The sequence below is a fragment of the Nelusetta ayraudi genome, unplaced genomic scaffold, assembly GCF_046127955.1.
Source record: "Nelusetta ayraudi isolate G7.1 ecotype Tasmania unplaced genomic scaffold, CSIRO-AGI_Nayr_v1 ptg000130l, whole genome shotgun sequence".
Classification (NCBI taxonomy): domain Eukaryota; kingdom Metazoa; phylum Chordata; class Actinopteri; order Tetraodontiformes; family Monacanthidae; genus Nelusetta; species Nelusetta ayraudi.
The window spans coordinates 493,393-520,001 of NW_027466180.1; the positions used below are offsets into that span (position 1 = coordinate 493,393).

Sequence of the window (26,609 nt, forward strand, 5' to 3'; positions counted from 1 at the left end):
GATTGATTGAAATAAACGAAGGATTTCGGTGACTAAGAAGCATCACCGAAACACAGACGCACTCATGCGTGCACGCACGCACGCACACAGCTTGTTAACTGTTTTGTTGGTTTTGTTTTGTTTTTCCTTCTTTGCATTCGTGCAACGTTTTAAGAACACTGTTTTCAAAATTCCACACCACACTCAAAGCCATGTGGCAACATTCTTGCTGCATTTCCAAAGCCACAGGGATTCGTTTGATTTATTTCTAATACTGGGTAAATACAGTCCAACCATGTGATCACCGATGTAACCAATGGGCAGCCGAGGAGAAGGTAAGGGCAGGGAAAAAAAATACTACCATTTTAGGGGAGGATGTAAGCCACTATACCAGCCCATCTAACGTTTTACTGTTCCACTTTAGTGTCTTTTTTTATTGAAATAATAAAATAAACATGTCGCTAACGAATTATTATTCCATCATGGGGCTCCAGACCGAGGAGCCGTACGGTGCACATTTCATCCCGGGAGGCTTGCAGGGTTCGTCGGCCGGCTGTGCAAAGGCAGTCCGGGGCGCGGAGGAAGAGGAGGGCACCGGCGGACCGCACATCCCGGATTTCTCCCACTTTTCCACCAAACCAACCGGCCTGAGCAGCTTCGCTTCGTGGAGCAACACCTCCACGTCGGCGTCCTCCCCGTCCCCGTCCCCGCAGCTGCAGCCGAGCCCCGGCCTCTTCCACCCGCACCCCCTCCTCAACCATCACCACCACCACAGCCACCGGCACCACCACCCCTACTACGGCCAGCAGACGCAGAGCCAAGCCGAGCACCTCGCCCCCACGGCCGGCTCTGAGAACAGGTTCGTCCGCTGCTGGGAGGGCTCGACCCCCGCCTCGGAGGCCTCCCTGTCCACCTTCCCCGCATGCGTTCCGGCTCAGGGTGACCTCTCCGGTGGCAGCCCGAGGTTCGAGGCGGTCAAACCCGAGCAGTCTCCGCCTTCGCACGGCAGCCCCGGAGACTCCAGCTTCGACAGCCCAGGGGAGGTGGTGCTCGAGCGGCTCGGCACCGTGGAGGAGCTCGGAGGGAAGCCGGAGCCCAAAACGGAGGACGAGGAGAGAAAAACGCAGCATGACCCGGGTAAAGACAGCTGGACCAAACTCTGGAATGTTTATTAGCGTGTGCAAAGGTGTGTGTGTGTCCGTGTGTGTGTGTCTATGTCTGTCTGTATTGGAGTGCGAGAGTGTGACACGGCCAAAGTAACTGTCTGTGACTTTTATTGCCCTATAAATGTCGTGTAAACGGTAAAATGTAAAACTTTATTGTCCATTAAAATAATTAAGGTGCCATTGCTTTTATTTGGACCCACTAGTTTGTCAGCAACGAGGGGAAAACTTCAGATTGTTGTGTGCTTTGTTTCTTCAGGGGGTGCCTAAAGTTGTCCCGCACGTCTTTGTTTTTACTTCAAAACATAGATGGAAAACTATTTTGCAAAAAAAAATATATCGTTGTCAAAGCGAAACTGAAAACTGAAGGTGTTGCTGTTTTGATATTTAGAACGTTGCTAAAGGTGGAAAACTGCGGGGGAAATAACTGTACTGGAGTCCAAAAAAACGGCTTGAAACGAAACGGCAATTAAACCAAAGATTTCACGTCTACTTGCCAAAGCGTGCACAAAATTAGACAATCTGAGGTTTATTGTCACGTTTATTGTCATAGTATTTTACTTTTGTGAAACGTGGGCTTAGTTTCAACAGTGAGCGTTTGGTGGTGAAGGCCACGAATGTCCCACTGAACTCCCATCGTGTTGATGTCAGTGACTGTGAAACCACAAAAATCAGTGCAAATCCACTTCGAGGGACATGATCCCTCCTCACGATGGACTCTCTTTATTTTCATATAAACGCCTATTATCATCATCATTATCAAACAAAAGCACAGTTACTTCATTTGAGTGACTCTATTTCACTAAAATAAAAGATCTGTGTATTTATGTGCGTATATGTATGCAAGGTTTAGGCATATAGAGCTTTTTAAACGTGATAATATTAAAATGCTCGGATTTATCCTTTTTTTTCTTTTTTTTTCAAAATCTAAAAGCAGCCACAAGCATGAAAATTCAGATGTTGTGCTTTGATAGCATCGTGATGCATTGCATCATCTTAAGAAGACGTAGAAAGACTTAATTAAGTCACAGAACTGTGCCAAGATGCTCTTTAAAGGAACAGAACACTGCATGCAGAAAATGAAGCAAAAGTTGCAGGCATACAAACTGGATTTCTTTCTTTATTTTATAACTTAACCACCCTTTTCCCACCAAAAACCTCCTCCTGCAGAAAACCCATCAGCCAGCTGGATCTACGCAAAGTCCACCCGGAAGAAGCGGTGTCCGTACAGCAAGCACCAGACCCTGGAGCTGGAGAAGGAGTTCCTCTACAACATGTACCTGACCAGGGAGCGGCGCCTGGAGGTGGCGGGACTCTTGAATCTGACAGAGCGCCAGGTCAAGATCTGGTTCCAGAACAGGCGCATGAAGATGAAGAAGCTGATGAGCCGCGATAGGAGGGGGATGAATGTATGAGGTGGACGAGCTGGAGGTGAGGCTGACGTCGAGCTCAGCTCCTCGACCCGCAAAGCGACCGTGACGCTGAAATGGCTGCTTCCAAGTAGATGGAGGAGATGGAGGAGGAGGAGGAGGAGGAGGAGGAGAAGAAGAAGAAGGAGAAAAAGCTCCGCAAATGTTTGAAACTCTGACGTGGAGACCGAGAGTGTTGTTAGACTTTTTATATAAACCAAAAAAAGAGAAAAGAAACTACTAATCTTTGTGTCTTTTGGTGTGTATTACTTCCATGTGCATGTCAATAAGCTGAGCTGTAAGGCGGACGCTCAGGATCCAACCATTTTTTTCAGGGAGACCACGACGACGACGACGACGAAGAAGAAGAAGAAGAAACTCGTTCGAAACACAAGATTCTATGAATAGCTTCTCTTCCTTTCCTTAAAACACATCTGTTTCCACTAAGGCTGTAAAACTCACGTGTCCAAAGTCGAAACTACTTGGCGCATAGTTGACGTGACATAAATTGTCTGGACCCTCTGTGCCAAAATGCAAACTGTCCCCATAAAAAAGCAAGAAAGAAAAAAAGGGAGGTGCGCGCCAGATGAGACAAGGCGGCCAATAAAAGATGGATGGTCGATCTCACGTCTGTTATCGCCTGGAGAAACAGTCGTTCAGCCTGTGTATTGTACAAATAAAGCATACGGAGGTGTACCAAGTTGGGGAGACTTGGGGGGGGGGGGGGGGTCCAATGGTGACTTTAGGCTGAGGAAACACATAAGCTCCCTGTTCCCGTTCGTCGAAAAGTGAAATCTCGACATTTCTGTTGTGTTTTTAATTGCTTTCTTTTTGAAAACGCAGCTTCCACACACGAGTTTTCTAACGAAAGTTGTCTTTTCAGAAAAAAGAAACCACGTGCATCGAGGGACGGGCACATCACTCAATATAAATGTGAATTTTTTTTGTATAAAGGTTTTGTTTTTAACTGTTTCTCTGTCCACCTGTGACTTTGTTAAACCACATGCACTTCAAGGAGGGAGCTTCAGAAACACATTTTTATAAGTAACTTCAGCTGCTGTAATTCAGCAACGAGGATATTTTTGTTCCTGCTAACGGGTCAGCTGTGTAAAATTATTCAAATATAGAAATCGATCTGCACGGGTTGTATTACTTCATGTGACAAATAATCAAAATAAACAAAGAAAAACGACTATTTGATATTAATCATGCGTGTTGCGGTGGCTTAACATAATTTTTTAAAACTCATTGCACAAAAATAAAACAAAATCTGCTTCTAAAATGTTTGTTCCATAAAACGTTTTTTTTTCTAAAGAAAAAAAAAAACAACATCTTGTTGTATTTGATGTTTTATGAGGTGCATGTGGCCCGTTGGGCTCGTTTACTGTTCTTGTTGTAGCCATGTCTATATGTTATTTCTGTGAGTGTAAAAATGCAGTACACACACACACACACACACACACACACACACTCTGAAAAACCACGCACAACCGGCTCTCTCCATGTACGGTATCACCAGGCTGAGGTCCAACAGATATATAATATTATTTATGGAAGGTATTGTTTTGCTGTTGGTTTTCCTAAAATCTGCAGGAAAAAAAATCGCAACACATTTCTCTGTGGTGGGATTACATTGAAGTGGCTATTTGTACAAACCATGCTGCTCGAATTAATACAAAATAATAAAAAGACGATCGCGTGTGGCGAGTGTGTGATTATTATTATTATTATTATTATTATTATTATTATTATTATTATTATTAATAATAATAATAATAATAATAATGATAAAGACCTGCGAGAGAAATCTACAAAAAACGTAAACTAAATCAAAATAGATCTAAATAAATAAAAAATATGACTGAATAAAGGAGATTTAGCTTCATCTTTCAATCCCGTAGGTTTCTTGGAATGGAAATGTGAAATTCTCATTTTTACAGTATGAAACAAACTTGTACTTAGTTAGTTAGTTAGTTAGTTTCTTTTTTAATAGCTTTTATTTAATTAAGTTATTGTTCATTTTTCAAGCATGCGTTTCTCTGATTCAGACAGACGAGAGATTTTGGGGAGAAAACGTTTCTCTCTCTCTCCCCTTGTTTTGTCAAAGTCAGGCAGTGTGGAGCCCCGAAGCTTCCGTCGTTTATTGCGACCACAAATGACTTCTTTCCTACTGCAGGGTCATAAAGAAACTGCGTGCATTTGGGGAATAAACGTGACTTTCTTACACACACACACACACACACACACACACACACACACACACACACACACACACACACACACACACACACACACACACGGAGAGCGAGAGAGAGAGAGCGAGAGAGCGAGAGAGAGAGAGAGAGAGAGAAAAGAGAGGTACCATAAAGTAATTTAGCCCAGACAGTCACCGTGGCTGGATGATTTTATTGAAGCCTCCTTCCTGCCTCGGAGGTGCAACCGTCCTTCTAGATGTTAAAGTCATTGTCTGCAGACAGAGAGGCAGCTTCCACCAGGACCACAAAACATGCAGGGGACGCAAAAGGTGTGTGTGTGTGTGTGTGTGTGTGTGTGTGTGTGTGTGTGTGTGTGTGTGTGTGTGTCTGTCTGTCTGTCTGTCTGTCTGTCTTCGGTTATCTCTGCTTGACAGCTCATTCTTTCCATGTCCGCTCTCACTCGGTCATTGTGATGCTACAATGTCAGTGAAACATTTTTTTTTCTCCCTGCGGTGAACATCGTCATTTTTTTTATTTTTATTAAACGTGCGCGGGTAGTTCACCCACGTGGACGAGGCGGTGAATAAAAGGATGCGGTCACCTAACATCTCTAGATTAAAAACATCGCGGGGGGTGAGTGTTGGACTGTCCGATTGTTTGGAAGGCTTGAAAATGAAAGTCATAATTTTCTTTCTATTCCCAAAGAATGTCACATAATTTTTTAGAATTAAACATTTTTTTTCAAAGAAAAACAATAAGTAAAAACACGGGCGAAAGCAAGAATTTCAAAGGCTTTCAGGGATTGTGCAGGCCTGACGGGTTGAGCACGCGCGTCCCGAAATGAACGAGCCTATAGTGCAACAAAGGGGATAATAATTGTGCTGCAGAAATTAAATAGGGCGGCGAGTAATTTCCAAATAATTGCTGCCGATTAAGTGTCGCTCCCAATACGAGGCAACTGCCAGAAATAAACCCGCAAATGGCTCGCAGGCTGACAACGCACCCGTCGTTAAAGAGCACGCAGGCTGGTGGAGTCCTTACGGCAGCTCTGAGATTAGAGTATCTATTATGTGAAATCTAATTTGTTTATTAAAAAAACAACAACAACAACAACAGACGCATTAACCTCGCAAGTGACGCAACAAGAGGGAACGTTTAATATTAGAAGCAACCTCCAAAGACTGAAACTGGGTTGAAAAGCAAAGCAAAGCATGCAGCTCCCCTTTTGTCCTCACGGTGGGGGTATTACACCACGTTGAACCCTGGGGTCATGCCGAGAACTGCTTTTTTTTTCTCCACCATCAAGTGTCACAGAATAACAATGAGGGGTGCGTGAGGCGTTAACCGTCCAAAATGCTGTTTGATAAATACCAACTTGGTTGTCAGTTTATTTATATTTTTTCTAACAGTAAAGGACATACCAAGTACAATGACATTCTGACAGCTAGCTTATTTCTTTAATGACAGGTCACGTTTTAAATATAAATATCACAGGGGTCGTTGCGTAAGTGAAACGTCTTTTTCAGATTAGCTTCCGAATTTAGTGGCCTACGTCGTTTCCAATGCTTCGCCATTGACAAAGACATTAACGATGTATCGCGTTCATTCAGCCACGTCTGTGTGTTGCTGCAGCGGCGCGCGCTCCCGCGTTGCGCATGCCATTCCATTTCGGCAGGCACGCGGATCCCGGCGTGACAACCAAGCGCACCACGTCAGCGGTTCTATGGTGTAATGGTGAGCACTCTGGACTCTGAATCCAGCGATCAAGTCTCAGTAGAACCTGGTTTTGCGATTACAACCTATTCCGCATGACTACACTGTTTTCCAGCATGAAGCGTCCACTTATAGAATCTAAACGCATCGACGCAATGGTGAACACACACACACGATATTCATTCATTCATTCTTCATCTCTGTTTAATCTTGGTTTTGGTGTCATAGTTGACGTCAGTTACGGTGACAAGCGAACGCGGGGTCTCCCCGTCATCAGCGGTTCTATGGTGTAATGGTTAGCACTCTGGACTCTGAATCCAGCGATCTGAGTTCAAATCTCAGTAGAACCTGATTTTTAGTGATCATCACTACACTTGATATTGACGGCTGCATCTGTAACGATAAACAAATCCACAAAGCGACATTCTCTGCACTGTTTTTACTCTGAAACATATAGTTGAAGAATAAAACAATTGAAATCATCAAACTAGAGCAGTCTCAGGGACAAGGTGGCTCGTGGTTTCCTCTTCAAATTTACGCGTTCATCTAAATGCATGAAGCTGCAGCTGTTTGTGACGACAGGCAGCTCACCATCAGCGGTTCTATGGTGTAATGGTTAGCACTCTGGACTCTGAATCCAGCGATCTGAGTTCAAATCTCAGTAGAACCTGATTTTGCCGTCGTCACTTATTATTACACATAAATACTTACTGTTTTTCAGCATTAAGAGTCCAGATCGGACTAATTAGAACAAAATATGTGTCTTAACTCGAGACTGAACACGGTCTTGAAACAACGACGTTCACAATAAAACTATCTGTAAAATATTTACGCAATAAACACGAATCAAGCCTGAATCGACATGGGATATTCTCCGCAGTATTTCAACGACATTTTCCTCTAAATAAACCTTAATGCTCTTTAGCGGTGTTCTGACGTCAAAGATGCAGCAGTTTGTGGCGATGGTCAGGCCGTCATCAGCGGTTCTATGGTGTAATGGTTAGCACTCTGGACTCTGAATCCAGCGATCTGAGTTCAAATCTCAGTAGAACCTGATTTTGTTGATCATCACTCAACACACTACTGTTTCTCACCATTAAATGTTCAAATCCAACTACTTGATATTGACTGCTTCATCTGCCTCGACACTCAACAAACAAATCTACAAAGCGGCATTCTCTGCACCAGTCTCTACCTTGTCCAAAAATAAATAAATAAATCTTCATAATGTCTCTTAATCTTTGTTTTGATGTACGATGACGCGAAGTTAAAAAAAAAAAAAATAATAAAAAAAAAAATAAGCAGTTTGTCCCTGACAAGAGAGCGCGAGGTTTCCTCCTCATCAGCGGTTCTATGGTGTAATGGTGAGCACTCTGGACTCTGAATCCAGCGATCTGAGTTCAAGTCTCAGTAGAACCTGATTTTGCCATCATCACTTAATACACATAAATACTTTGTTTCCCAGCAGCAGTCCACATCGGACTAAAATGCTCTCTATCTATCTGTGTTCTGACGTCAAAGATTCAGTGGTTTGTGACGATGGGCAGGTCATCATCAGCGGTACGATATAAACAAATCCACAAAGCGACATTCTCTGCACCGTTTTTACTCTCAAACATATAGTTGAAGAATAAAACAATTGAAATCATCAAACTAGAGCAGTCTCAGGGACAAGGTGGCTCGTGGTTTCCTCCTCAACTTTACTCATTCATCTAAATGCATGAAGCTGCAGCTGTTTGTGACGACAGTCAGGTCGTCACCAGCGGTTCTATGGTGTAATGGTTAGCACTCTGGACTCTGAATCCAGCGATCTGAGTTCAAATCTCAGTAGAACCTGATTGTGCACTTACTCATTAATATTTTTTTTCCCCCAGCATGAAGTGTCCAAAAACAAAACTATAGGTAGAATATTAATGGCATGGGAAATTCTCCGCAGTTTTTCAACGATGTTTTCTCTGAATGAAATTAAAATGTTATCTCTGTGTTCTGGCGTCAAAGATGCAGTGGTTTGTGACGATGGGCAGGTCATCACCAGCGGTTCTATGGTGTAATGGTCAGCACTCTGGACTCTGAATCCAGCGATCTGAGTTCAAATCTCAGTAGAACCTTATACTTTTCTAATTTTTAAGGTCACCCATTACGCATGAGTATTTTGTTTTCCAGCACTAAGTGTACAGATGGAATTAGAACAAAATATATCTAATGATACTCGATATAGACTGTTTAAACTACACAGAGACTCTACATTCTTTTCACTCCATATAATCTTAAAAACTCTGTTAATCTTCGTTTTGATGTCATACACGGTGACAAATACCAACGATGTCCTGGTAAATACAAAAAATAACAAAAGGGCTTGTGAGCTTTCAGGGACAAGGTGACCTGTATCACCATGCGTGATGACGACAGGCAGGTCATCATTAGCGGTTCTATGGTGTAATGGTTAGCACTCTGGACTCTGAATCCAGCGATCTGAGTTCAAATCTCAGTAGAACCTCTACCACTGTTGGGATCACCGCGCAATTCCCATCACTTTTGCGTATTTGAATATTAATTTGCATAAAATCTACAATACGGAAAATAATAAGAATAAGACATCAAGAGTGATAAGATTTTAAAAAAAGAAGCAACTCGAGCCAAGAATTGTCACTTCGTTTCTCTGATATATATAAAAAAAGGTTTTGGAAATGGATCTGTGTGAAAACATTCGATAAGAAGACGAGAATGGCAAAGACGACAAAACAGCAAAAAAAAAAAAAAAAAAAAAAAAAAAAACAGCAACCAAACAATTGTGGTTATCAAAGTCAGTGAAGCCGCGTCTCTTGGATGTGAGCCCTGTCAAGATTTTTTTTTTTTTTTAAATTATCTATAAATCTTTACAAAAATGCAATAAAGCTGAGGCTATTCATGAATCAATTTGTATTGTTGCTACTTCCTTTTAACGACAATAAAGCACAGAGACCAACAATATGAAGGTCACGTCAAGTGTGAAATGCAAAAACGTGCAACCAGCTGTATGACTGCATGGCACGAGACATACAGCTGGTTGATACCGGATAGACACGAGAAGGAAATCAGCCAATTGGAAACAGAATTGTTTTAATGTCATTGTCTGTTATGCTTCAAATCTTTAGACACTGATGTAAAATAAACGCACTAAACACACTAATATTAAAATCATAGTCTGGGGCTGAGTTTCTCAACCATTGCGTAAAAAAAAAAAAAAGATGACAGTGTTTGTACAGCTGATCGGATAAATCAGCTCATAAGGTGTCGACCTTCAAGTCATTCTTTTGTTTCTGCCGCCCTCTGGTGGTCAACTTGAGGTGTTCTCAAAGGAAGAGCACAGGCCTTTTCTGACGATTTCGACGGCAAAATAAGACGAGAGCGACGTTTTCAAACATATTCATATTACTTGACGTGCTGATGTGAATCATTTGTGCCAAATCACCTTAGGCACATCCGGTCTCTCGATCAATCTCTATTTATAAAAGGGGATGAGGCGCAATTTTTTTTTACAGAATTATCTGAAAATGCAGCGCAACATACTGACGACCAAACATACATTGCGCCATTTAAAAGCAGTTCTGAAATTCCATGTAACACCACGCCTCAGTACTGCTGAGACACAAACCAGACTTTTGTTTGATAGGCAGAATCTGTCCGGGTTTTGTCGACGCAAAAAGTAATTTTAAAAGGCCTACTCGTGTTCAATACCACGATGTGCACTTGAAATAACTCGTGTATTTTGCGGACATCAGTTGTGTTTTCTCAGACACAAATCCGCCTCATTTTGCTTTTCAATGGTGCAAATACCAATAAAGCATCTGGATTCCATATTGACTGGTAAAAGCTTCGAGTTTGATGCAAAAACGCGTTGATATATATCTCAAATGTTTGCCCCCCCTTCTTATTGATAGCAATGTTCTCGTTGTTTAAAAATCAGAGCAGAAAACCAACGTGGAGGCCTTTGGAGTTATTTAGATGCGTGATGCTGATATTTCCGGCGACGTGATTGGTCAGTGGGCGGGTGGGAGGGGGGTGTGGGGATGGGGGATGGCAGGGTTCGTTCAATAAAACGCAACGAGACAATTCTAATTAATGTGGAGCTCACGCACCAATCACAGCTTGTGCCCTGTGAAGATGAGAAAAACACGCTGCCATCGGCGTGTGTGCGTGCGTGCGTGCGTGTTGCGCGCGTGTTTATTTTAAATGCTGGACGCTTGAATGCAGCTGCAACTAATTCCCCTTTCTGTCCGCACGTGATTTACACTTACGCTCGCACGCACGCTCGCACGCACGCGTACACCCCATAAAGTGGTTTTCTTTTTCTTTTTTTCTCTTTTTTACGAGCCAACGCCGTCGACCATTGGCCACCCACGGTCATGTGTGCGCGTGCGGCTATAGCCTTACTTCGCGCGCGCTCCCTGTAGCCCAGAGCTGTTGGTAGGCACCGCGCGCCTCCCCGTGTGGACAGCTTATTATTATTTTTTATCCATCAGCTAAAGGCGACTCTCTCCTCCTCCTCCTCCTCCTCCTCTCCACCTCCTCATCTCCCCCGACACCATCAGCTTATTTTCAATTTCTCATTTCTCACAATAGTTTGATTAGGGCACATGAGACGGACGTCAACAGTAATTGAAGCCGCTGAAGCTGTGAGTGGAAGGAAGCTGCACTGACCACCTGCACGAACACCAGGTATAGGTTGTGTTGAGTTGTGTGTTTTTGTTTTGTGTGTAATGTGTACTGTCGAGATAGATAGATAGATAGATAGATAGATAGATAGATAGATAGATAGATATGGGTAGTATTTATCCCTGTGGGGGACACATAAAATACTGTTTCACAATAGACAATGAAATAAGTGTGTGTGTGTGTGTGTGTGTGTGTGTGTGTGTGTGTGTGTGTGTGTGTGTGTCCCCTGTTTGCAGTCCTGCATCCGCAGGGGTGGGGGGAGATGGAGAGCGGCGAGATGCTCAATTGTCAGGTAGCTACCACCGCACACTCACTCATGCACACGCACGTGCACGCCTCTCATTCAATGTCAACGGGTCGTGCGTATAGATGAAGAGACAACGCCTCCGTGCGCCGGTTGTATGATTTTTCAGCATTTGAGCCACGAAGCGCGACATCGTTCAGCTAAAACAGGCATACAGTTTGGTTGGGCCTGCAAACGTCCATCAGGTGCTTATGTTCCTCATGTGTTGATGAGGGTTTGCAAGTTGCGTATTTGAATATTAGAAGTGGATTTCTGAGGGGATATCATAGCAGGGAGGTGAGATTCCCAGCGGTCAGTGTGAGCACCTGCAGGACTTTGACCAGGCGGACACATCAAATTAGCCAGCTTTTTTAAAAGAAAGAATTACAATCAATTTGCATTTGAAAACGCTGACATATACTCCAGGAAGGCTTGTGAGGCTTCCACTTTGTACTCAGCACTCAGATCACATGGCTGGTAAGCGACATTTGCACAATAGGCCGTGTATTTTACTTTACTGTTGTGTTGTTTTAATAGCTGGCTGACGTTTTTCACTTGTCCCGTTGTCCTGGTCAAGGAGGATTGAATGAAATGTTGTTGTGCAAAGTACAACGACGATCAAGGCTTCTAATCTAATAGCTCTGAACTGAAAAAAAAAAAACAGACAGAGGTGAAAAATCAGAGGAGGTGTGGAGGCCACAAACGGCTCCACCCACCTGCAGGCTCCTCGACGACAATTCATGCATCTCCTCTTTGCCTGCCGCACTGGATTGAGCAGAGACTTCAATCTTGCCCTAAAAAACTATAGAGAACCAGAGTCAAAACTCGGATCCTTCAGCTGGAGATGCTGAACGCCTCCGTCCTTCCTTCCTTCCTTCTCCACAGCAACAACCACCACTGTGGACAGATGGACAGGAGAAGATAGGAGGAATCCTTTTGCTCTGCGGTTTCTTTGTGTTCACCGACCGTTCTCCTCATTTTCTTTTCTTTTTTTTTTTTTTACGAGGGCAACCGCGGTGTCACGCAAACAAAGAGAGTGAGGGACAGTATATCTCCTCTCTTTTTCTTCCTCTTCTGAATTTCACATTTTCGCCAGCCCCCCGCCCCCTCTCCCTGACCCCTCCCTTCCCACCCCCCTCCTGTGGACAGAAGGTGGGGTGTGAGAGATAGAGGGAGACAAAGACAGTATTTCACCGCCGCTGCTCAGTCAAGCTCAGCTGGCACTCAATATTTACAACCTACTGCAATGCAGCAGTGGCAGATCTGTCTCTCTCTCTCTCTCTCTCTCTCTGTTTGTGTGTGTGTGAGAGAGAGAGACAGAGGGGGGGAGCAGAGAGAGAAACAAAGAGACAAAGGGAGGCAGGGAAAGCTGTGACGCACAGATTGGAACAAACGTTCAAAAAATTTGAGGTGGACAGAAAAGACGGAGACAGGAAGTCGAAGTGAGTCCTTGTCCAGAGTCAAACGCTGCTGCTGCTCGCTGAGTCTCGGCAGGACGGCGCAGCGACCTCAGACTCACAGAGAGAGAAGAGAGCAGCACACAGGTTTGTCCCGGACACCACATTCGTCCTCCCGACGGCAGTTGAAATCCTGCGTATTGATCAGAACTTGACCGGCTTTACTACAACAGCATCATCCATCCGTCCTTTCCCATCACATCACATCACAATTGGTTGAACACTAATTATGAATCTCTTCCCTTTTTGTTGTGTGTTTGTTTTCCAGAGCTCACACAAGATGAGCATCCTCACCTAAACTGAACTGCCAGGAAATGATCATCAATCAAAGGTAACAATCAAAAGATGGTTAAAGCCATTTGAAAGTCTTTAAACGGCGAATTAAGACATTTCTAACCTTGAGTTACAATAGACTCCTCCTATAAAAGTTACGAGGTTAAGGGGCTTTGAGGTAAATAAAAAACACACTTTATCTCATTGAAGGATTAGATATTCAAATCAGAGCTTATCAATGCTGTTTCACTTTTTAACCACTAGAGGGTCGTAAAGATACCAGACCAAAGGTGTCTTTAAATCAAACTGTTGAGTAAATTCTATTGAACAGAACATATATTTGATATTTCTTTGTAAATATATTAAGCTTATTCTGATAGGTTAAATCCAAAACAAGAAACAGACTAAAATAATGGTACTTATAATGCAGATGCAGATTAGGATCATTCTCTGCAAAAGCAAGCAAGCAAAACCAATTCAATTCAATTCAATTCAGTTAAGATAAAGGGAGCAGAGGATTTCATATCTGCAGTGCTTTACTCGCTTATGTAAAAAAACATAAAATACAATAAAAATTTAAAAAAAAATCATAAAAAATGACTCCACTTGTAAAGCGATGACGGCTCAAATGAAATGATGCAAGCCATCATTATAAAAACAAATAGAAGTATTTTTTTTTTTGCAGTATGCATCCTTACATCTACATGCTGCCACACACACTGATCCACAAGTCAGACAGTGATGTCATGGTTATACCTCCACAACAACGCTAGATGGCGACAAAGTCCTGAGAATCTTTTCCTCACATGCGGATCCTCGCAGATTTAGCGTCGGTTTCCCTCCCACCCGTCCTCCTCCTACCCCCCCTCACCTTCCGGCCGGAGGTCGTGAGAATTTTTCAGTCTCCCATTTACCTTGAATGCACCTCGAGCGTCATCCCGGGACACTCTTTGTTTGGGGGGCGACTCGACGCTGCACCAGCAGCTGGGTGGCGCTGTAAATCACGGAATATAGTGAGTAGTGACCGAGAAAACGTCTAAGCGTCTGCTTTTTTTTCTAAGTATCTCCTACATAGTGCTTGATAGCTAGTTGAACGTAAATATTGTGAATTAATTTGGTCAATATCAGTAATTCTTTTTTTTAAAATTATTATTATTTGGAGAATTTTGCGCAATGCTTAAATATTATTTAACGAACAGTTGCACAAGATACTGAAATATCGTCGCTGGTGTTTTCATCGAACGGCAGGGAGGCTCCTGATGAAATTCGTGACGTTTTAATTTGGTTCGATTTAAAACGTCTCTGAGTCAGATAGAGAAGACATTCCACACGTGTGTCAGATTCAAACGTTTATTATGAAATGTGAGACCGTTTGAATACCAAGAGCCGCCGCAGAGCTGACACACACACACACACACACACACACACACACACACACACACACACACACACACAAGCCCACACAGGCGGTGCCGCTGTGTGTTTTCACAGAGCCAAACTTTATGGCTTTATTGCTCCCCATTTACGGAAATCAAAGCAGGAAGCAAATGCTCCAAACAGCATTCCAGAAACATCCGGAAAAATGCAAACAGTGTTTTGTCTCTGCGTGCTTTGGAGAAAACGACACGGGGGCCAAAAAGAAAGAAGAAGAAAAAAAACAAAAAAAAACAGGGACACGCTGGAAATGTGATTTTCACCCACCAAATGGCTTCCTTTCAAAACGAACGCAAATTGAAACGAAAAAAAATATTTAAATTGAATTAATTCCAATACAAAAACGAAAAGTTCCCTTTATTAAATTGTGAAGATTATAAATTCACACGAATCCTGCAGTTTGTTTGTTTATCTTCAGCAGCAGCAGGAGAGAGGAAATAAAACTGGGGGGGCTGAAAAAGGAAATGCTTTTTGGCGCCATTATTGAATAAAGTGGCTGTGGGTGCAGGACCCTAATAATTTATGAACCCGCGAGGGAGCAGAGGGGGAGAGGGTTGGGGGAGAGAAACGGAGCACGTGACGGTAATAAAGTGTGTTTTATTGCCGGCGCTTTGACAAGCCCCAAAATATAACCGGGAGAGAAAAGCCGACAGGCGGCCAGATGGGGACCGCCGGCCGATATTTGTCCCAAATCAACACAACCATCTTTGTGTCGCTGGGCGGGAGGGGACATTTGCGGACGTGCCAAGCCAACGCAACATTTCCAGCCTGTGTTGCGCGCCGAAGGGGATTTTTTTTTATTTATTTTTTTTTGACGCACAGCAGCAGCAACAACCTACGCGCTTTTGAGGCGAGAGCGGACCGCAACAAGTGAGTGAGTAAGTCAGTGCGCCTCGTGCTTTTCTCTTTTTTTTCATAATTCGGCTGAGATATGAAGTTGTAGCTGTGCGGGGGCCGTGGACGAGAGGAGGGGTGGAGGTGGAGGTGGAGGTGGTGGTGGTGGTGCTGCAGGGGGAGCACCAGGCAGGCTCCACAGAGGTGGTGGTGGGGGGGGAGTGCTGCATGCTAGAGCGGCACCTGCACGGCTGCATTTTTCACACAACACGCCGCTTTTTCACGAACGATCATTTGGGCAAAATTTGTAATCGATTTCGAGTCGATTTCGTTTCGTTTTCGTGTTTATTTGTGTGTAATTTGATTTAGACACAGTCGATTTCAGTTGGAAGAGCTTTTGGATCATTTTCCGACTTGTTTTTAAATGTAAAAAGAAAAAGATAAATTAAATCAACATTTTCAACGTTTTAGGGGTCATTTTAAGCTTTGGTTTTGCAACAGCTGCTTTCAAAAAGCCTTAATTTTTTGAAAGTCACAAGGTAAAACCTTTTAAGGATTTTAAAGGTCCATAGATTTTTTTTTTTAAATCAACTCACCGGGGAAAATGTGATATTGTAAATCAGTGATGCTTTAGATAAGAAATCTTATTTGTGCATTTATTTGAAATATGAGTGTTTTAGTGTGACCTCACAAGGTGGCTTACGTGCGTGTGTATGCACTGTATGGGTCTGTGTGTGTGTGTGTGTGTGTGTGTGTGTGTGTGTGTGTTCCCCCGAGTCAGCGAGGGGTTTTTCGTGCTTAGTGTTCAGGATTAGCAGGTCAAGGATTTTGACATCATAATTCATCAACAACCTACAACTGACGTGTAAAATAATATCACTGTGATATGAATACGGCCAATCCATTACGGTGGAACTTGAAACACGGAGAGCGTTCTCTAAGTCCCACAGACTCTCTAATTTGGGGATTAAATCTTCAGTGTGCCGCTGTGTTTTTTTTTTTCTTTTTTCGAAGGGGTTATTTTTTCGTCGGTCAATACGCAGCGTTCTAAGTCACTTAGCGCCAGATAAAAGGCGCCATGCGGGGGACATTTTACAAGCGGCGCAGTTCAACTTCAAGAGAAACTCTCGGGGTCGCAGTAAAAGAGTTTTTACGCAGCACTTTTATGGATCCGTTTTGATCGCGGTCCCAGGTTGACAACAGGCAGGAAGCCAGAAAGAGCCGCACAACTCTGACTGCGCAAACTCCACCAACACGGCAATGCTTAGAAATACACTTCTTATCTCTTCGTCCGTTTTGTAATGGTATTTTGATGTGTTCTAACGGGGAAGTCAAGAAGTTGTATAATTTAATACTTTAGAAAATATGAAGTAAGCCGAACGATGCCGTTTTAGTGCTCATGTGGGGCCCAATGGGACCAGGCTGGTTTTGATTTGCACAGTGAAAAATTCACTGAAAAGCTAACTCACTCACTCACTCACTCACTAAATAGATAAATAAATATAGAAATAAATTAATGTTGAATAATTAGAAATGTTATCGAATTATTTAATTTTTGATGGATAAAACATTTGCATTTAAAACAATGTTGTTTGCATTTTGTTATTTTTCTTGTAGTCTGCTGTTTAATTTTTAAATTGAATACAGTTTCTTAATTGGTAAAATTAATTGATAAAAAATAAAATCAAATTAACCACATTGTATTTACGCGATTAATAGTGGGTGTTTTTGTCTTTTCTTTCTTTTTCTTTTTTTTTTTTTGCAAAGTTTTGTATAATGTTGAAAACTTTTGGCTTCAAAATTATGTTACAATTCAATGCGTGAAAACACAGAATTCACTTATTTTGCCCACTTTTTTCTTTTTCTTTTTTTAAACCCAATCTTACAGTCCCAACATGCCGTATACACTGTCTCGCAGTTACGCACGCACGAGGCCCATTGAGCCGGTCACTCCGCGACGGTGCATGCGCGCGCGCGGGTTCCCAGCAGCAGGGCTGGAGGTCGCAGTTAATGTCTAAACCGGGTTAAAGCTGCACTCAGCTCGGCTTTGACCCGGCAGAGGGCCGGGGGCGGAGGGGTGAGCCTGCGGTCAGCCTGTCTAAGATGAAAAAGTGAAACGACCCTAAGAAAGAAAAGCCACGTTTGAATGGGGCCAACTGGACTCGCGGCTTATTTAGCAGAAATAAAAGCTGAACCTGCGACTGTTGGCCGGTTTCACCGAGGATGAGAGCGCATGAAAAGCGCCAGAACACAGTCTGGACCCCTGGACCCCACAAAAGAAAGTCTGTTTTGTAACTTGTGACGAACTTAGCTTAACAATTCTACAATAGAATATCTTTAACAAAGCAGTTTCTTACATACATATATATGTCCTTTTTGTATACACACATATACACACATTTTTTTTCTACATTTCTACAGTCAGACATCCATGTCAGTGTCACCTAGAACCTTTCAACCCTCGAAAACAGCGCAACAATAAAACCGAGAGAGAGAGAGAGAGAGAGAGAGAGAGAGAGAGAGAGAGAGAGAGAGAGAGAGAGACACAATGGGAGCTCCCGCGGCTCCCGCAGGCCGCGTGAACTCTGGATGGTCCCCAGCGCGCGCCCCTTGCGTGGCCCTGTCCAGCGCGAGGACTAATGGAACGGTGAACCAGCGGTCAACGATTCTGACTGACTGACCCTCGTGCGACCCGACGGCCGCTATAGGTGACATTCTTAAAAGAAGAAGAAGAAGAAGAATGCTCTTTACAAGGCGAAAAACAAGGAGAGAGAGAGGGAGGGAGGGAGGGAGGGAGAGAGAGAGAGAGAGAGACGGAGAGAGTTGTTGTTGTTGATGATGATGATGAAAAAAAAAAGAGGGAACCCCCCCCGCCCCTCAAAAAAAAAAAAAAGTTCCCAGCTCGGGACCCCCACCACCATTCACAAGGTGCGAGGCTAATTATTCTCCGCTATTCAGCGCAAGAATTTCGCCTCGGATCGATGTGAAAAATGAAAGTTTTTCATGTCAGGCTCCGATTTCTCCTCCCGCAAACAAGGATTAATAGTCTAGTTTGGCATGAATAGATTTTTGGACCATTTGTATTTTATGGGTTGATAGGTGCTCCTCATTATTCACGGCCAATCAATGTTTAGCTCAGCTTTTTTGGTTGGAAACTCCTTTTGTGTGTTTACCTTTTTCCCCCCCACTGCACACAGTAGTTGCCTCATGGAAAAGTGGGAAAGTGCAGCGGCTCCCTTCTCACCGCAACCCAAGCTTTTTATGACTCTGGCAACAAATGGCTCAGATGGGCACTTTTCAGCAGACAGCCATGGGAATATGTAAACAGCCATAATGAGAATGCAGAGGAATGCCCGAGGCCAGAAGTGGAGAGAGAATATTCAGCCAGATGCAGAAAAAAAAAAAATACTGTTTAAATAATCAGCAACTGCATTTAATGAAGTGTGGACAAAATTACAAATGACACGCATCCATCCGCAGCTCCCCAAAGAAAACACACACAGTCTTATCATCTGTGGACATAGCAGTGTTGTGTGAAGATGAATACTTATCACACTGCAGGATGCAGGATGTTTATTTGGTCTGTTATGGATAAATTTTGTATCTTTTTTTTTTGGCACGCGCTGCTCTTTCACACCGTTTGGCATCTCGTCGCTTGTAGGTGCGAGGAGGAGTTCGAAAGAAGAAAAAAAAAAAAGACTTTGAGGTCCAGTGTGTAACATTTAACGCCATCCACTGGCATAAGAGTGAATTTGAAGTTGTTTTTTTTTGTTTGTTATAAAGTCACTATAATTGAGCAGCTTTGTTGAAAAACAGGCCCATTTGTAGCGACGGCGGTTGGGGCACATTTTTACAGTAGCTCTGACGTCACATGGAAATGAGATCAAGGTAGGAATCAGAAAACTGGGGTCAACATTGGCGCGGGTTGCAATTTGCTTTCCGAATCTCAATGTAATGCACGTTTAATTGCCACCGTTGCATTCCGGGAAATAAGGACTAATTGAGCCTCCTTCAAATTGCTCTCAAATGTACGAGACTTCCCCAGCGCTGTGTGCAGCCGTAGCCTCGAATCACCTGGAATTCATTTGGACATTCTGAGATTTCGTAGCCAAAAGAGGTTCAGGATTGACTAATCTGGCTGAGATTAAAAAGAAACTGCACCCCCTGCTGCTCACCCTGATAAAGCCAAACTCTAGAAACTAAATTGCCACAAAATAGTGGCGTATGCAAACACACAAGAATGTGTGTAATACTTTCCCAGAGCCCTAAAAACCTTCAGTCACCTGGCTGTGCAAAGTGCTGTGTGTGTGTGTGTGTGTGTGTGTGTGTGTGTGTGTGCGTGTGTGTGTGGTGGGGTCTTCAGACCGGACGCAGCCAAAGACCTTAGCCGTTCCAGCGATGCTAGCTAGCACGCCCCGTAATCGCAATCACAGCCTTGCATTAGAACGAATGGGACACGCCTGGGTGAGATATTAATGTGTGTGTGTGTGCATGTGTGTGTGTATGTGTGTGTGTGTGCAGTACAGCATGCTAACAGGACGTGGATTGATTGCGCGCTCAGCAATGAAAACATGCACATCTTCTGGCGCAAGAAGAGTTGGCTTAATGATGTTTAATGTGCCGGTGGAAACTTGAGCATAAATCCCTGTCGAGGTGGTGGAGGAGAAAAAGGGGAGAATAAGGAGCTGGTGACGTGAACCTTCGCCTATACATACCCTGTAGAACCGAATGTGTGTGAAGTTTCCTCTGTCACAGATTGGGTTCTAGGGGAGTCTATGGGCGAAGACTGACCATCCATCCATCCAATTTATGGGGATGACAGCAAAGAAAAAGTGATGACTGCCTGATGACACGATGGGCTTCTGCTCTGTGGTCACGCCCTTGAACGTTTGACAGCATGTTCTCTGCTTCAAGCTACTTTAACAGGGACAGTGGAGCATGACAAATAATAATAATAATAAAAAAAAGATGTTCTCTCTTGCAAGTTTTCTGTTTTTTCTATTCTTTCCTCTGCTCTCATCCAAAAGCTTGTACCATCACCGCAATGACATAATAAAAAAAAAAACAACAACAACAAAAAATGAGACCGCTTTTGTCTTATTGGCCTCAGAGAACCCACAAAACTGTGACGTCTCCCCCAAAAGAAAACACAGGCTAGTAGCTGGAGATGATCCACAGAGCTTCCTGTGAGCAGCTCCCAGTAGGAGCCAGAGTTTTTTTTTTTCTCCACCATCTCATATACCTCCACACAGAGGGAAGTCTGCATATACTCATGAAAAAGAAAAAAAACATGGAGTCCGCCGCCAGCGGGGTTAACGGACACTGTAGCTCAATGAGCCTTTTAATCACTGGTGAGCAAAAAAAACCTGCATGTTTCTTTGCACAGCGTTGACGGATAAATAGTGCAACAGTTGAGAGCGACAAACGTACAATACGCCCTTTGAGAAGCAACGAGGACGAGAGGGAGGGAAGCGGGAGGCTTGCAGACGCTCAGGTGTGCGTCGCACAATCACACAGTGGGACGACAATCTCAGAGTGGCTGCACTGAAGGCCCCCTTTTTACGACGCAGCAAGACGACACACAACCCAGTGACCTGATGGCAGTGATGTAAACTAACTACCAAGTCGGCAGCTGTGGCTTTTCTCAGTGTGGTGGATCCAGTTTACTGCTGGAGTGAAACTTTTCTTAAACAATGTGGCCGTGAAGCCATGTTCAAATTCGTTTAAAAGGGCTAGCATGTGCAGATTTGGTTGCATCTTACGCTAAAATAAAAGCACATTGAAGCCCGACAGGTTCCGAGTTCTGCTGTTATTATACCATACTGTATGGTATAGTATAATATAAACACACCACCAGTCAAAGGTTTGGACACATACGTCTGATGTAATGGTTTTTCCTTTCATTTTCATGACTATTTACATCACCCAAGGCATCAAAAGAATGAACACATATGGAACATGTATTAAACAAAAAAGTGAAATAACTCAAGTTTTATATTATAGATAATCTAGAATAGCCACCAGTGTATATAATATAGTGTATATATTCATTCATTCATTCATCCTTCATTCATCTTCTATACCCGCTTATTCCAATTCAGGGTCACGGGGGTCTGCTGGAGCCTATCCCAGCTGTCTTAGAGCGAAGGCAGGGTGACACAGAAGAGTTTAATTTTATATGTTGTATATATATCATTTTTATATGGAGAAACGTTATCTTCCAGTGCTGTGCTGCACAACGTACTTAATATATATATATATATATATATATATATATATATATATATATATATACATATATGTATATATATATATATATATATATGTATATATATGTATATATATATGTATATATATATATATATATGTATATATATATATATATATATATATATATATATATATATATATATATATATATGTAAAACATAAAACATAACATAACATATTGAGGTAATCAAAAAAAATATTTTGCCACATTAATCCACATGTCTTGCTCATATAGTTGATGTCTTCAGTATGTATCTACAGTGTATAAAGTAGTAAAGATAAAGAAAAAACTGGTGTGACCAAACTTTTGTGTAGTAGTATTACTACTATATTATTATATACATTTTAACACAATTTTAATTAAAAAAAAAAAAAAGATATTTCCATTTATTTTCTGTTCCATTTGATTCAATTGATGCCTTTAATTTAATTTATTCCTTTGCACTGCGCCTTTTTTTTTAAGTGCGTTGTGCAGCACAGCACTGGAAGATAACGTTTCTCCATATAAAAATGATATATATACAACATATAAAATTAAACTCTTCTGTACATTTCTCCTGTTTGTCGTAGCTGATCAGCAAATCAGACAGACTATGCAACAGATCAGGCGGAGGGAGGTTCGGCACACTAGTACTTCACCGCCATCATCTCTAAACCCTGGGCTTCGCTGTTCCCTCCTCTGCGCGAGCTCCTCTGTGATACACAGCGTTGCTATTTATTATCGGTGTTAATATCGCTGCGCAAAGTCAAATTCGTTTCTGCTGATTCTGGCTTCGGACCAGAGCATCAGTTGCAGCAGCAGCGGCGCCTTTACGCACCATTCATCCCCCAGCAGAGATTAATTTCGACGCTGCTGTCAGTCGTGATTCGGCATTTTTAAAGGGGGAGGAGGAGGAGGAGGAGGAGAGAAAAAAAAATGAGCCGCTTTGATCCAAAGACAAATCATCCGAGTGCAACAAAAGACGATAAGCGATTATGCGGTGGTGACGTCGTGTGAGGTTCTCCGCAGCTTCGCATTGTCTCGCTCATCTTCTTCACCGGCTTCCATCCTGTGCAACCGCACGTCATTTTTCAGCTCCCTGTCGAATTTGCGTCATTATTTATTTATTTTTTTGAAAAAGACGCGCAGTGCATCCCCCCCACCACTCCTTTCCCCTCCCTCTCCAACCTCGACCCCTCTTTAGAAAGAAAGCCGTGATGATGGTGGTGGTGGTGGTGAACGGGACACCTCGGGCTGACCCCGGGCCCGAACAAAGCCAAACTACTACTCACTGTCTGCGGACCTTTCATGCCGCGTTCTTTATTCCACCGCTCCCTTTTCTGCTCCGTGGCGCATCCTTTTCACGAGCCACAAGGCCAAATATGGCCCGGCTCGGACCTCAATATGGGACACAATAATTTTTCAAGACCGGGGCCATCTGGGTAGGGGGGGGTTAAATAAAGTCATTCAGGACAAACAGGAGTCATAAATCTACAGCCAGAGCCATGTCAGGTGGATAGATAGCTAGCTGGCTAGCTAGCCAGCTAGCTAGATAGACTTTAAAGGGACAGCTCATCCGGAATGGACAAAATTTATATTTTTTTCATTACTTTTTACTTCGTCTCCTCTGATCTGGTATCACCTGGTACATTTTTAATCTATTTCTCATCAAATAAACAGAATTAAAAAGAAAAAAAAGGACCAGGTCGCTGTAAAACACACAGATGGATTTTCCCATCAAATTTCCGTCCCGTTTTACGCCAAAAGTTCTATCCAAGCCAAAAAAACCCACAGACATTTAAAAACCACAATCAACCAAAATAAAAATAAAAAATCTTCACTGCAACTTCTCCTCGAAGAGAACACACCCCGTTAGAGAACAATCCACGGACAGCATGAATCGTGTCATCAGTGGGAGTGCCTCATGAACACAAACCCGCAAACCACGGTGTTTATCGTCCCTCGAAACTACCACACACCTTTTGATTGTTAGGTGAAGTGAAAGTATCGTCGTTTATTGTAGTGAGTGCGAAAGTGGGCATCGCGCAGCACTGATGGGGATGAAAACTGACCACCAAGCCCAGATAGATAGATGGATAGATGGATAGATAGATAGATAGATAGATAGATAGATAGATAGATAGATAGATAGATAGATAGATAGATAGGTTTCTCCTGCAACCCCATTAGACTCCACTAACATCTCGCCATGCTCCCCGGCAGCAAAACTTCATTAGAAACCATAATGAACAAATTCTCTCCCCCCCCCCCCCCACCCCTCCCCTCCTCAAATTATCCAATTACGTCCGACATAAACAACCCAAAGTGCCGCGCCTTATTGGCTGGCCGCGGGGTCACGTGGCCCGCGCGGCCGTCCGTCTATTTGACAGCCGCAGGATGGCTTGATGCCAGAGGGGGGAAAAAGGGAGACACAGAGAGGGGAGAGAAAGAAAAATTAGTATTCTCCTACTAGCCTCGCTATAAATCAATCATGGACTCCTACGTGGTGAGCTGTAAATATGCTGAGCCGCAGTTCCCCCCGTGCGAAGAAGATTACAGTCATTTTAGTGACCAGGGGGGGTACTACAGCAGCCCCCAGGACAGTGGCGGCTTCGGGGGAACCTATCAGTCCATGCAGTCCCCTCCGCCTCCGTACACAGCACAACAACAAGCCGCCTATCAACACTCTGTGCAGGCGCAGCGCCGGGAGGATGCGGCGGACGAGCCGCAGCAGCAGCAGCAGCCGCAGCAGCGGCACCAGGCCGCGTCATTCGCCGACTACAGGGACACAGAGGCAGCGGGCAAGCAGGGCGGCTACCCGGCGGCTGACCTGCAGTGCCAGGCCTGGATGACCTACGCCAAGCCCGCTCAGGTGCAGAGGAAGGCGGCCTGCCAGGCCAAGGACAAGCCGCCGGTCGTGGTGTACCCGTGGATGAAGAAGGTGCACATCGCTCACGGTGAGCAGCAGGACCTGCGCGCTTTCATCTTTCACCTTCTGCCTCACTGCCGCCGCGTTTATGACGCCCTACTGTCTGTCCATCTTTCCCTCTTTCTGTCTTCCTCTCTTTCTGTCCATTTGCGGGCACCGTTTTTTTTTTTTTTTTTGTCTCGTTGAGTTATTTATGGCCGCAGTGAGAGTCCGGGAGAATTACGACCCCTATAAAGTTTTATGGCCCCTACCAGTGTGTGTGTGTGTGTGTGTGTGTGTGTGTGTGTGTGTGTGTGTGTGTGTGTGTGTGTTGGGTGGGGGTGTAGCGGTACGCGTGTGCACGCGCGCGTGAAATTGGGAATCTCTAGTGTGCACCGCTGCTGCTGTAGCAGAACAAAAGCTGAGAACCGACAAGAATTACAAGTAGGCCGAGGTTTTTTTTTTCATCGTAGTTTGTGGTCAGATCAAAAAATAAAATGAAATAAAATCGATTTACATTTGAATACCTTGCACATGGAACAATATCGAAACCTATTTTTCTAGCTTTGTGTTGAGACAGATAGAGGCCTATTTTTCGTTGCTGATTGAATACTAAAGCGGAATTTAGACTTTTTCATTTCTAAGTTTGAAAACTGTCACCGGGCATTTTTAACTTAAACTGTCAATTAATTGGTGTTATATTGTGTGCATATCTGTGTAACAGATCAGATAAATAGTTGTAACAGATGTTACAAATATTTTACATCAATCTTTCATCGATATTATGTGTATATTTACAAAATGTGTTTTGTCTGTGATGCAATTGTGTGATCCACAGTTATTTATGGAAGCTCTTAATTGTTTTGTATTAGTATTCTTCTTCTGCTTGTTCTTTTTCTCATTATTGTTATTATTATGCTTTCGCAGTGAAAACCTTAAAGGAATTCAGATATATATTTTAAGTATTTTCAATAAATATGTCCAAGGGGGAAACAAATCCTAAATAGACCCAAATATGTAGGAGGTCAACATTTTTGTTGTGTTTGTTTGTTTTTCATTGTTTATTCGTTTATATTTTTTTTGCAGTAAATCCCAACCACGTGGGCCCGGAGCCGAAGCGCCTGCGCACGGCCTACACGCGTCAGCAGGTGCTGGAGCTGGAGAAGGAGTTCCACTTCAGCCGCTACCTGACGCGACGCCGCCGGGTTGAGGTGGCGCACACGCTGTGCCTGAGCGAGCGGCAGGTGAAGGTGTGGTTCCAGAACCGGCGCATGCGCTGGAAGAAGGACAACAAGTTGCCCAACACCAAGGGAAGGAGCAAGAACAAGAAGGCGACGGACAGCAACAACAACAGCAACAGCAGCAGCTGTAGCAGCAGCAGCAGCGACGGAGGAGACAGTAAAGTGAAGGCGGTGATCACCGTGTGATCCAAAAAAAAAAAAAAAAAAAAAAGCTGACGAGGATTCAGGGCGACTGACTGACTGCAGTCCGCGCAAACTATTCCAAAACTGCTTTCCAAAAGACAGACTCGCCATCTATAGGCCCACTCACGGATCTATATACCTTCCTCTATACTTTGCCTTATATTCCAACTCTTATTATGCGTTTGTTTTCTTCTTTGAAACACGTTTGTCAACTTGATGGGGTCCAATTTGATATTTAACGTCATAATGAATGTCTTCCATTGAGCCCAGGGTGGTGGCAGCTTATCGTGGGTTTTTTTTTTTAAATAAAAAAATAAATAAATAGAGGAATTCTTCAGATTAGAAATCCAAGATGCTTAGAGCCGATTGGCTGCAAAAAAAAAATCTAGAATGTGTCGTTTGGAGAAAACAGGGTTTTTTATTTCTACAGGGTAAACATAATACAGGGTTTTATGAAAAACTACCTAAAGATGAAACAGACTAACTTATGAATATGCACGTTACCAAATTGTATTTTTCTTTTTCTTTTTTTTAAGAATTCAAACTGGCGCGAAAACAGGAGGAAACAAGAAGCCAATTTTAGTAGAGCAGC

General features: G+C 43.3%; 2 protein-coding genes and 7 non-coding genes across 9 annotated transcripts; all 9 read left to right on the forward strand.

The window, feature by feature from the left end:
* Positions 1–324: 324 nt before the first annotated feature.
* LOC142904635 (homeobox protein Hox-D9b-like) lies at positions 325–3,523 on the forward strand. Its single transcript, XM_076050866.1, has 2 exons — positions 325–1,116; positions 2,313–3,523. Exons 1-2 carry the CDS (start codon positions 435–437, stop codon positions 2,555–2,557), a joined length of 927 nt encoding a protein of 308 aa, XP_075906981.1. The 5' UTR covers positions 325–434; the 3' UTR covers positions 2,558–3,523.
* Positions 3,524–6,737: 3,214 nt separating this feature from the next.
* Positions 6,738–6,809, forward strand: trnaq-cug (transfer RNA glutamine (anticodon CUG)). Its single transcript has one exon. It is a non-coding gene; the product is annotated as a tRNA-Gln (tRNA).
* Positions 6,810–7,057: 248 nt separating this feature from the next.
* On the forward strand, positions 7,058–7,129 carry trnaq-cug (transfer RNA glutamine (anticodon CUG)). Its single transcript has one exon. It is a non-coding gene; the product is annotated as a tRNA-Gln (tRNA).
* A 312-nt stretch (positions 7,130–7,441) lies between these two features.
* Positions 7,442–7,513, forward strand: trnaq-cug (transfer RNA glutamine (anticodon CUG)). Its single transcript has one exon. It is a non-coding gene; the product is annotated as a tRNA-Gln (tRNA).
* A 293-nt stretch (positions 7,514–7,806) lies between these two features.
* Positions 7,807–7,878, forward strand: trnaq-cug (transfer RNA glutamine (anticodon CUG)). Its single transcript has one exon. It is a non-coding gene; the product is annotated as a tRNA-Gln (tRNA).
* Positions 7,879–8,223: 345 nt separating this feature from the next.
* On the forward strand, positions 8,224–8,295 carry trnaq-cug (transfer RNA glutamine (anticodon CUG)). Its single transcript has one exon. It is a non-coding gene; the product is annotated as a tRNA-Gln (tRNA).
* Positions 8,296–8,495: 200 nt separating this feature from the next.
* trnaq-cug (transfer RNA glutamine (anticodon CUG)) lies at positions 8,496–8,567 on the forward strand. The gene has a single exon. It is a non-coding gene; the product is annotated as a tRNA-Gln (tRNA).
* Positions 8,568–8,884: 317 nt separating this feature from the next.
* Positions 8,885–8,956, forward strand: trnaq-cug (transfer RNA glutamine (anticodon CUG)). The gene has a single exon. It is a non-coding gene; the product is annotated as a tRNA-Gln (tRNA).
* A 14,515-nt stretch (positions 8,957–23,471) lies between these two features.
* Positions 23,472–26,314, forward strand: LOC142904620 (homeobox protein Hox-D4b-like). The gene is made up of 2 exons (XM_076050837.1): positions 23,472–24,642; positions 25,680–26,314. The coding sequence occupies exons 1-2, from the start codon at positions 24,177–24,179 to the stop codon at positions 26,018–26,020; spliced, it is 807 nt and encodes a 268-aa protein (XP_075906952.1). The 5' UTR covers positions 23,472–24,176; the 3' UTR covers positions 26,021–26,314.
* Positions 26,315–26,609: the final 295 nt, after the last annotated feature.

Excerpts from the sequence above, each read along its gene's own strand:
- LOC142904635 (XM_076050866.1), top strand. The coding sequence starts at position 435 with ATGTCGCTAACGAATTATTATTCCATCATGGGGCTCCAGACCGAGGAG. Across the intron at positions 1,117-2,312 it reads AAAAACGCAGCATGACCCGG|AAAACCCATCAGCCAGCTGG; the intron begins GTAAAGACAGCT and ends CTCCTCCTGCAG.
- LOC142904620 (XM_076050837.1), top strand. The coding sequence starts at position 24,177 with ATGGACTCCTACGTGGTGAGCTGTAAATATGCTGAGCCGCAGTTCCCC. Across the intron at positions 24,643-25,679 it reads GAAGGTGCACATCGCTCACG|TAAATCCCAACCACGTGGGC; the intron begins GTGAGCAGCAGG and ends TTTTTTTTGCAG.